At 37.0% G+C, this 12,090-nt stretch overlaps 1 protein-coding gene across 7 annotated transcripts in view; it reads left to right on the forward strand.

The window, feature by feature from the left end:
* The window catches only part of pdlim5a (PDZ and LIM domain 5a), a 65,844-nt gene that overhangs the window by 43,606 nt on the left and 10,148 nt on the right, over positions 1–12,090 (forward strand). For 2 of the 7 annotated variants that reach the window (XM_005916209.3, XM_005916208.2), the window contains exons 6-9: positions 2,039–2,059; positions 2,164–2,181; positions 2,547–2,719; positions 2,829–2,865. In XM_005916209.3, coding sequence (XP_005916271.1) covers positions 2,039–2,059; positions 2,164–2,181; positions 2,547–2,719; positions 2,829–2,865 — 249 coding nt within the window. Of the gene's footprint in view, positions 1–63; positions 90–2,038; positions 2,060–2,163; positions 2,182–2,546; positions 2,720–2,828; positions 2,866–12,090 lie in introns of all 7 variants that reach the window. The other 5 variants (XM_005916212.2, XM_005916213.2, XM_005916210.2 and 2 more) reach the window with 5 other exon arrangements.

Consider the following 12,090-nt stretch of genomic DNA (forward strand, 5'->3'; position numbering starts at 1 on the left):
TATATCTTACATGTGTGTGTGTCACTGTCAGTCCCTTTCAATCCTTTTTTCTCTGCTTTCCAGACGGCAGCATCTCGTCAAGTGACAAAGTTAGTCTCTGAAGCATGTCACATGATTAACTGGCCACTTTTCTTTGTTACCTGTTCAGACTTCTCTGTGCATGCATTCCCATATGGAAAAGAAATAGAAAAAACATATAAAAGACTTGCATCAGATGTGGCCTACTTCATATAGTGAATCATATAAGGCTTATATGATTTACTCATGAAAGTGGCCACTTTCATATATTGTTTTAGTAAGTATATTAGATCTGTTTTCACTTGTATGCTTTTCATACAAGTTTCACACAAGACAGATACAAACTTTATTAGATTTATATAGATCTTTTCCATGTGGGTTTACTTACCTGCACTCTAATTTCCAAAAAACATTCTGGCAATGTACCAAACCTAATGAAGAAAAGAATGCACTTTATTTATTTATTAATGACAACACAAAAGTTGAAAAGGACAGAAGTCATAGCCTTCACTTTTTTTTCATAATGCACCAAAAGTGTAGAGTTATTGACAGGCTTAGACAATTTAGCACCCTTATTCCTTTAGTATTGAACCATGTTAGAACATAAGCAGTGTGGTTTGGTGCTGTCTTGCAGAAATAAGCAAGGTCTTCTCTTTAAAAGACGAATGAATTGCAGCATATGTTGCCTAAAAACCTGTGTAACTGTATATTGCCATGCATTAATAGTGCACAGGTTTCCCAGACCCCAAATTTCCTTCAATCATTGTGTATTTATTATAAAAGGCTTTTTGCATTTTGTGTATCATTTTACACTTATTACATCTTGAAAATGCTTAGACATGACATAGAAAACTTAAAAGTCTGCAAAATACTGCATATACAAAACAACAAGATATCAGTATCAACGAGATATCTATGAGATATATGTCTTTTTTTATTGTTTCTTTCTGTATTCAGCGGTTCACCTGCGGATTTTTTAATTATTGCATTCTGTTTTTAATTTACATTTTATTTATTATTTTTATTCGTTATTATTATAACAATATATCTTAATTATTATCATTACATTTTAATAATGCAATGTGAAAATGTTGTAATAGTTCACTGTTTACATTTTATTTAAGTATAAATCGTTTTCCTTATTTATTATTAAAGCCATGTGTAAGTAGTAAGACATTTTTATAGTATTTTACCAAGATTACTAATAAAAATGGTTTATTGTTCAGTTTGGCTAATTTCAGGTTTACATTAATCAAGAACTGCAGCACTGCGGTCTACATGCTTTAGCTAATTAAAATCAGACTTACTATGGTGCACTTTCCTGGGGCAACACTATATTTTCCCTGAAGTATGAATCTCTACTATTGATTCTGACAGAGTGGCATCCAAAACACATTCTCTCACACACACAGGGAATATAATATGAAATGCTCCCAGTACTGGAAGTGTGTGACCAGGCTAACACATAGCTGTCAACACTGCCACACCCACATAGCTGCTGCTTTAACAAGAGTATGTTGAGAGACTCATAAATCAGTCTGTATTGAATGTGCTAGGTGAGTTTGTTAGTGGAAGTGGATTTATAGGTGATTTATTGACAGCAGAGCCTGAAAAAAATCGTTGTTTCCATGTGTGTGTGTCTGTGTGTGTGTTGTGGCTGTGCATGCATGTACTGTTCATACAGACACGTAAAGACCAAAAGTAATTTAGTCTTCATGAGTTTTATGTTTCAAATGTGCATGTTCCTCACTTTGATTTGAATAAAACCACAACTTTTCAAACTGTTTTAAATTAAGTGTTGCTCTACTGTTTTGTATGTGGTTCAGTGACACCACCATGTGGCTGAAAAGAGACCCAGCCTGTTTTGGTTAATTCCTTCTGTTGGCTTTGTTTTGTACGTGCACTGGTAGATGTGGTCTATTTTTTTATTTTCCACTCCAGTCACTAAGATTTCCATAAAAGTTTTCATCACGAGTAAATCAATTTCTGTCTCTGTCTTCTTTCTTTACTTCCACTATAGTGGACCTCAAAGTATTTTAAAGTAAGTCTTTTCACAAATCCATTCATTCTCAGCACAGATATTTTATATTATTGTGCGTTTATTTTGTTTATTTTCATTTCTATTCTGTCTTGTTTGTTTAAAAGAAAACCCCTGCCACCAAGGTATTTTATTGGTGTCGTTGCCACCAAATTCATTTAACAGATTGCGGTGTGATCTCTTCGCCCTTGCCTAATTAGCGCCCATTTACATATTTACAGTGTGGCACACTTTCATTTCACATACCTCTAATTATCTAACAGTTTGATTGTTCATTATTTTGTATAATAACCTCAAAATGTGCGTTGTATATTAATTTAAAGTCATCTAGGTAACCTCTTAAAAATCTAAAAAAATCTAACATGCTTTTACATCATAACACATTGTGGTGTCCAGCTCACTGTTATTAATCACCATCTCTGTTACTTTAATTATATGGGAGGTATATCTACTGATCCCATGCATCCTCTTGTTTCCTATCCTATCTCAGAGTACCTAGGAAACATGTTGTGGATACAGACATCCATTTTTACCATGTTCCCAGTCACGCTGATGCCAGCAGAAAGCGCATAATGGAGGACACCGAGGACTGGCGCCCACGTACTGGCACCACCCAATCCAGATCTTTCAGGATTCTGGCTCAGATCACTGGCACTGAGAATGGTATGCTCCTGACTACAGTATAGTAGTAATATTAGTAATATTAGTGCATATAAACTGTTGACCAAACTTAATAATTGTGATGCTTTGTCTAATGTTATTGCCCTTGCAGTTCAAAATGAAGAAGCTGACACAGCCAAGAAGACAAAGTAAGTGCATGGCAATGAAAATGCTCAAATTTTACTTTTTATTGTCATTGATTGTGTGGAGTTAGCTGGATGTCGCTAACATAAAAGTCACTTTTATGGAGCAAACAGAGATTCTCACTCTGAATCTTTGTGGCAATCACACTGATGCTGTGTGGGTTCTTCCTGTCTAGACAGCAGAGGAAGGATCACATTTTATTCATTAAGTCAAAAGCCAGACCTCTGAGTACTGCACTTCACAATTCTGAATGGCTTTCTGAGCTCCGAAAGCTCAGAAAGCCATTCTCATTACATTCTCCTCTAATGCTACTCAAGGCTGTTTTGGAGCATGTCAGCAGTTAAGAGTCTTGCTCTGTGTATTTACCAGTTAAGGTGTAAATGAGTGTTTTGGTTTGTTTTTTTTCTATTAGTCATTGTCGTTTGTGGATGTGACGGGTTTGCTGTGCTGCATGATGTGCTGCAACCATGACTGCATTGTGGCCTTATTCTCGCCGTTGGTTGTCCATTGGTTGTCTATTGCTCTTGGTGGTTTGTGGAGTTACTGCGTGTCTGACATCACTCATGCTAACATACAGATAATTTTGAATGTGAATGTAGCTGTGTGGTTTGATCCATTCAATTCATACTAATGGCCATGATTCAGTGGACATGGTAAAGATCAGTACTTCCCATATCAATTATACAATTGCTTTTACCACATCTTAATGGAGATTGTAGGGCAACATTCCTATTCTTCCTAAATCATTCTTTTATGTCTCTTCTGGTGTCCTTTTCTGCTTCTTCTTCTTTCTTCTTCTTACTTGTGCTGGATGGCAGAGTGAACAAGACCACTCGGTTGGTGATTGGCCCCAAGTACAACGAGCTGAGAGACTGGCACCACGGAGTGTCTGCTCGCACCCTCAATGTCCAGTAGACTTTGTGTATGTGTCTGTGTGCCTGTGTGTGTGATTGGCTGTCTCACTGTGTACAAAATGTATCGCTAAGGTGCTGAAGGAATATATGATTGTGGATCAGTGAGATTAAAATAAGTAAAGGAAATAATGCTGGAGTGAGAGCATGCTCGTGAACCTTGGGAGTTTTATTGTGTCTGTATGTGTGTCAGTGTGTGCGTTTGAGTGTGTGTGTGTGTGGGCTTGTCCTTTACAGTTTGCAATGTGCTGGACCCTTTTAGACTGTTTATTGCGTGTTGCTTATGTGCTTAGCCCACTCCACTGATTCCAACCCTGTAGTTATAGATGGATGAATTACAGTAAGTGCACACCTAGAATCCTGGAGGAGGAGTATATACAATTTTAGTTAAGCCCATTTGCGGTAATGTGTGGTGTCATCTTCCATTGTTGCAGAGATAAAAGTTGAGAAATCCAGAACTTCCAATATGAATACTAAAATACTGCACACAGGTGTATACAAGCAATCTCAACATATTAAGTGTATACAGCTGTCCCTCGATACTCTTTTAGCTGTGATAAAGGCAACACATGGTTATGAGACAAGGAAAGCATCCTGAGTTTGCATACTGAAAATTGTAAAGACAGTCTTTATGAATCTTTTAGTTTACATTCACTTTAAGACATAAAAGACAAAAAAAAATGGCTGAAAAATCACTTCTGGATAAATCTGGATAAGGTCTGGATGAGTATGTGTAGACTGTATTAGGTATGTCACTTTTTGCATAAATGTATGTTACAGAGGACACTTCTTTAAGAGTCAGTAGCTTGTTTACATCTATTGTGTGTGCTGAATGATTTCATAAACAGAAAAAAATACATTTCAACTTGTAGTGCATGTATGTACAGTATGAACCAATACCTTACAGTCAGGTCCAGAATTTGCTGGACAAAGGCAGAGGCAAGTTTTTGTGGTTTTTGTCACTGCGCATCACCAAAATGCATTTTAAAATCAAATAGTCTGGATATAATCAAAGTGCAGATATTAAGTTTTAAATCAGAGGCTTAACAAAAGTGTTGACTTAACTGAAATACACGTTTTCTTATACACAGTGCTCCATTTTCAGTGACTCTAATGAATTTGGGCAGTTGACTGACTTATGAAACCTGTTTCTGTGTTAGTTCATGACAAAATATTCATTAGATTCAAAGAATTGAATTGGTGGATGCAATGGTATGGTATGGGTAGGTATGGCTGCCAGTTACACCAGTCCACTATGTTTTATTGTGAGTGCTGATAGAAGTAGCAGGATGAATTGTTAAGTGTACATGGCTATACTCTGCTCAGATTCAAACAAATGCTGCAAAACTGATCAGATGGTGCTTCACAGTGCAAATGGATAATGACCCAAAGAATACTGCAAAAGCAACCAAAGAATTTCTCAAGGCAGAGAAATTGGTTGGTGGAAACAGGGGTTTATGTAATCCTACTAACTAAACGTTTCATTCAAATAATTTTGTAAATCCCTCAAATTAAAGCTGAAAGTCTCAACCTCAATCTTCATCTTGATTGTTTGATTTAAAAATCACAATTGTTGTTTTAGAGAGGAAAAACTGTCTTTGTCCAACAAATTAAGACTTAACCGTGCATGTCATGCTGCTGGTATAAAATAAACAGTCCAGTCTGGTTTAAAAATTTGTTCTCTTTAAGGTACAAGCAAGTAAGAAGCAGGCCAGGCATGAGGTTGTACAAAGTGACTTTATAAATACTATTTTAAGACCTTTGTATGTGACATATTCCTCCAGTGCCTTAACATATTTCATCCCTATGTTTACTTAGTGCAAGTTCTGAGTGTAATCAGTTTTTATCCTGTGTAGAAAAGCACAATTTTGAAGAATGCTGAAGTCTGCTATTTATTTTCTGTGCTTGAAGGTTGTTTAAAAATTCTACATTGTAGCTAATAGGCTAATAAATTTGTTGAGTTTTTTTCTTGTTTCCTGTTTCTCTGTTTCTGGTGTCTTTTTGTTTGTTCTCACCATTCTGAATTCTGTTGCTCTTTCTTGTTCTAGCTGTCTTATTGAATCTGTTTGTGGTGGGGAGGCAGGAAGCTCATGTAGAACTTTCCACTTTTAATAGTGAAAACAACTTGCACGCGCACACACACACACACACACACACACACACACACACACACACACACACACACATGTTTTCATGTTTTAGTGAAGACATCTAATTGACATAATGCTTTCCATAGCTTCCCTGGTATTTTGTCCCCATAAGTGAATGTTGGTCCCCACAAGCATGGTGGCATGTCAATTTTCTGTCCTCACAATAATTTCACACACATAAACACAGTAATACAAATCCACATAACCACGTTATGTTAATTTTTTTTGCAGTTCTCTTGACTTCATGTAATTTAGAGCATGCCAAAGCTCTTGAACCCAAACACATTATTTTCTGCTATTTCTTATCTGCCAGTGCACAAGAGCCAAATAACACCTTTCTCAAAACTCTGTTTTTATTCATACTCCTGCTACTTAAGACTCTTTCACCTGCTCATTGCTTTGTTGCACACATTAAGGAATTTTAACATTCTCTCTCTCTCTCTCTCTCTCTCTCTCTCTCTCTCTCTCTCTCTCTCTCTCTCTCTCTGTGTGTGTGTGTGTGTGTGTGTGTGTGTATAAAATACTAAAAATCGACTGTAAGCTCTGGACTTTTTTTGGGATCTGGACCAACATTTTTCCTATGTTGCCACCAGAGGGAAGCACTGACTCAGGAAATGCTGTCCAGTAAGCGCACAGTAATATTCCTGCTACTGTTTAACTCTACTGCTTCAACTCAGTCTGACTTTGCTTCCATCTCAACACAGGGGCACTACAATGTATTTATATGATGGAAACCTCTCATTTGTTCCTTTGCTCCGCTCTTTGTTTTTTGTCTCTTTCTGTTTCCTTTGGTCCTTTGCCTTTCCTGTTTCAACCAGAGCAGAACAAAGTATCTTGTGAGAAGGCAGCATCTCAGTACTTTATTTAATGTCCTGCTCAGCTCTTATGTTAGTTTCACTGCAAAATGCTTAAGGAAGAAAAGCTATCGTGTCCGTGAGTTGGACCTGCTATAGAACAAAAGGTAGACATAACAGACTGTAAGTAAAACTTTGAGCGAATGCTCTTACAACATGATTATTATGCTTGCAACTTTGCAACAATAGCATGTAAATAAATACATATATAAAGCTGTACATCTGTATGGAAGATGTTTTTTGGATGGGTTGCATTTTATTAGTTATTGCATTGCTCATTGCACCATTTCACCAGTATAACAAATAGTTTCGTTATTTTCAACTCACAGCATAAACAAGGCCTCGGAGTCACGGACCATGTGGTTCAATAGCTGCTGTCAACAGTGAACAAGCCATGTTTATTCAAAGCATGCCCGCGCCAAAGGACATGGTCCATATGTCTCTGCAGCGACAGTTCATACCAACTATGACATTCTGTGGTTACTATGAAATAGCTTGGCAGCATCTCACAGAGATCAGTCATTGGTTGGTGGACACAACTGCACACAGTAAAACCGTGAAGCACGAACGGTGCGTGTGCATTTGCACGAGGGAGCTTGAGTGGGTGTCTACGATGGATAGACGTCTCTGTCACTGCGTGAGTGTGAATAGAAGCGCATGGTTGAAACAGTGCGTGAAAATCAAATTTGATCCAAAGAATATAACAGCGCTAAATTATAGACCATCTGTTGCGTGGTGGAGAGAGCTCCTGGACAGCAGTCAGCTATGTAAATGGACCATTTGTTCAGTATTTAAATTAAACCAACACATTTATGCGATGCATAATACAAACTCTTGTTGGCACTACAGTACACAAGGGGTTACCTTACATATGTAAAATCTTCTCTATTTTTTCATTATCTCTTAATAGCATCAAACAAGAAATGTCATTATTAGGTAGAAAATAAACTTCAGATAAGACAACCACAGGAGCAGCAGCGGTGATACAGATTAGGACCACTGACAAGGCATAAATAAATGCATATTTATCAATGTATATAAAGAGTATAATACAAAACAGATCAGATGATAGAATGAAAAGCCTGAGCTTCTTTAATTATCCCTGACAATTGACAAGGTTCATATGTGGCCAAGTATGTCCAGATGGTCAGCAATCTAAGTGGCTACTGCCGAATCAGAAACAAACAGCAGAGCTCTCCATAAAACTAATCACAGTCTTACAAAATATAATAAAGTTACATGTAATTGGACTGATTGGTAGAGAATATTAATGAGCTTCAATGTAACTGGTTCTAATGAATGAAACGCTGGGAGCATCTTATTTCCTGCTCTATTTGTCACCTGTTGTTAGCAAATTACTGTAGCTAATATGAATAAATGTTGTTAGCTTGTTGGCCAAGATAATTTAAATAGATGGCACTGTGGTCTTTAATCGTAGTTTATTAGCCTAATAGCATGATGAGGAAAAGGTCTTTCCTGAAATTTTTTTTTCTTGCTTGCTTGATAAGCTGATGCCTGCTGATGCTTTTTGTTTCTGTTGCTATGCAGAGAGAAAGACTGTGAATATTGTTATCATGGCAACACAGGGAAATACGCTTTTTAACTGTACTGCTACCTACTGTAGAAGGAACTACTACAAAAACTGTTCTCAGGACTTTGGTAGTTTTAAAAAAATCTATTTCTGAAAAATAGACAGTGCACAAATGTGCACAAGATGCTCGAAGGAACTTTACAGATGTCCTAAATTTCTCTTTTATTAATAAGGTGTTGGCAAATACCTATATGAGGTATGGTATAATTATTCAGTTTATTCAGCAAATGATATGTTCCAAGATAGGAGTGGTTTGAGAACTCATTGCCATTGTGGCTGCTGTGACCCGATCACAAAGATGCTTTCTAGTGTACTTGTTCCCCTGCTTTAGTAAAAATGGCAGTACAAATCCAGCTAGTTGGCACTGTCAGCACTTTGTCTGCAATAGATAGTTTCAGGATACTTTCAGTTTTGTCTCTGCCTATAGATGTAAGAAGTTAGTGTGAATAGCCATGGCTCCTACTGTAAGACATATGATATACAAAAAGGTAAGCTGATAATGAGAATGAAGAAAGATTGTATATAGCCCTACAGTCTCTTTCTTACAGAGAATACTTAGATTAGGACTGTGCTGGCTGCAGGCTGATTGGCTGGAATCAATGCTAACACAACAGTCCACTGGATGTATTTATCACAATACTGATCATTGCATTGGAGACTGTGTGTGTAGATTTTGTCAGTATGTATATATATGTATATATGAATCAGTAACTAAGTAAGCCAAAAGGGACAAAGTGCTTTACAATACAAAGTAACAACAATAAAAATGCTACAAATGGACACATCTAAATAAAAGCAATCCTCTACAGGTGTGTGTTAAGCTTCATCCTAATGAATAGAGTGAATGAATAGTGGTATTGTAAAGCGCTTTGGGTGCCTAGAAGAGCGCTACCGGTATATAAATCCAATCCATTATTATTATTATTAACAGTATCAGTTAGGAGCGAGTACCACAAGTTGGGAGCTAGACCTCAAAAGCACTGCACATGCCACAAGCAAGCATTCATCAGTTGATTTCAGACACGCAGTGTTTACATATGAATTTTCATTAATACAGGGAGCCATCTTACCATGAAACGCTCTAAAAGTGATCACCAAACGCTTAAACTAAACCCTAAATTTTATAGGGAGCCAGTGTAAATAGGAGAGCATTGGTGTCACGTAGGATGTTTTAGAAGATCTGGAGAGAAGCCTCACAGTTGCCTCTATGATTATTCCCATTTCAGGTTGAGACACAATGTATTTAAGATATATTTAAGAAACAAATTTAATACTCACATTTCCATATTGTACATTTTTACAGTTTTACAACAGCAAATGAAGCATGTTTGTTGTAAACGTAACAGGTCGATTGTCATTTTTGACAGCCATTTAACTTCTGTTTCAGTTATACCACTTTTAAGCTGTAATTATTACTTTTATTTGTTTTATTTTTTTCTCACGAGGAGTGTCACTGAAGAGGAGGCCCTTCTAGAATACACCTACTGTATTCCAGAGTTATGTTAAGCACTCATTTAGAAAGTTTGAATAGTGCTATGGTAAATCCCCAATCTGTATATATAATGTAATGCTTTGAATGGCTCTAAATAAGCTACACAATCCTTTCACTAGTTTCTGTCTCTTTGATTCTCACTGTACTTTCCTCTCTTTCATTCTCTAGTTCTTGTTCATACAAAACATACAGGCACAACTTATCGTAACTATGACTGCAGTTGCCATAACATGTGTCTCCCATGAGTCCTCTAACTGCCAGGCACAAGGGGAAGACAGCAGTGATCCAACTGTTGGCATCAACTGCAACTATGCATTATGGTTGTAATATGTCTGGGGAGAGATTGTTGGCCCACCCAGGTTACTCAGTTGGTGCTCAAGAGTATGCGCATACACACACACACACACACACACACACACACACACACACACACACTTGATGTTATAGAGAGGTTATTCATTTTGCAGAGGAAAGTTTGAGACCTTGGGGTTACATTTAATTAAAGGACGGAGATATTTTGTGCTTTTCCACCATGATAATTGGACAAATCTCTGGTACATGCAAACTGGCAAAAATATTTCATAGCTGGCCAAAATCAGGTAAAAACATTAAAGGTTTTTCAAAGTTGATTTCCTCTCTTGTTTTTATAGTTTATTTGTCATTTGTGTAATTAAAAATGGCATGTGATTTGAAGGAATGCTTCAAAGAGTTGACAGACAACTAGAGACAACTATTTAAAAAAGAAAATAAAATTTCCTTTACCTCAAGGGTGAAGACAGAAGAAGGTGTTGCCTACAGATCTGCATTACATCAAAACATTTAACTCATGAGAGATGAACTGAAGTTATTACCCTCAGAAAATAAGAGCCTTACATTTTTACTTTTGAAACCTTGAATACTCAAATCAGTGTCAGATATATTTGGATTCCTTTAAAGATAAAATGCATCACCCTGTGCTACAGTCATCTTCATCAGATATGGAAGAAGAACCATATGAAATCATATAATATGCTCAGGTCAATTTATCCATCTTGTGTGATGAGCTGTAAAGTGCCTCAAATCCTATGACCCATGATTTCATCACATGAATTAGTGGTTGGGCTTCGTTTGACGCAATAACCATTAAATCTTAGTACAGAATCTCGTAAAGTTACTTATCCTTTGACCTGCGTTTAAAATGTAGTTGTATTTCTTGGGAGACCATGAGAATCGACCAATGAATCCATAGTAATGCAGTTTTAGTTGGCTTAGATTGGTTTTATATGACTGCAAAGAAGTGTCCGGACCCATTAAGAAACCACTATTGACCCATTATAGAAGAAAAGCAACAGTGGTAACATGCACCTTTGTATGCATTTGCTAGAATAATATAGAAATTAATCAGTGAATATAGTGTAATTTATGTGTTCACATTCGGCACTATATGATTAGAACGTCTTTAATTCATGTAGTCTGGCATCAATCCACAGTTGATGTGAAATGAGCTCTTTTTTTATAATACATTATCTTATTATGTTTTTTACTCAGCTGTAGTCTGTTAAGTGTCTTCAATCACTGAAATTCTTCCTCTGGCATCACCTTTGATTAGGTGTGCTGTAATATTACTGCTGTTCAGTCCTACTTGTCTCCTCTCTGTCATCATTCCTGCAGCCTGGGCTGTGTTCTCCTATGAATGTGGCACATGGGTAACTTTTAGTGTGTACTGGATTCACAAGGAGCACGTGTACAGTGAAGGTGCATACTGCACTGTTTTGGCTATAGTTGCATTCTGTGTTTTGGTTGGTACCATACCATCTCTCCATCTGTCAGCAGGTAGGTAGTCTGGAGTGTATCTGCGTGTATTTTGAGAAGAACTTAAGAAAATTGGTGTTTTTTTCCCCCCTGTTTTCCTTCTTGCCTCCTTAGTGGGATATGATTAAAATGAGTTATGAAAGGTATTTTGCAAAGATAATAAAATAATAACTAAGATATATACTATACTGCACATATGTAAACAGAATCTGCTACCATTACTGCCGTATGAGCCATCACCCTGAGTGATGAGTGAGACGGATGAAAATAGAAACCAGTAGAAGGCCTGGTTAGCTGGATCTACACCAAAATTTAATGAGTTCATCCTTTGCCCATGCTCTACTTATAGCACAAATTTCATGACATTCAGCTTTTTATTTTTGGGGTGAGCTCACTAAAAAACTGACATCTGTATTTGGGCATAGGTAATTTTGGCAATGT

Source organism: Haplochromis burtoni, unplaced genomic scaffold, assembly GCF_018398535.1.
Source record: "Haplochromis burtoni strain Fernald_Lab_line unplaced genomic scaffold, NCSU_Asbu1 Contig_18, whole genome shotgun sequence".
Taxonomy (NCBI): domain Eukaryota; kingdom Metazoa; phylum Chordata; class Actinopteri; order Cichliformes; family Cichlidae; genus Haplochromis; species Haplochromis burtoni.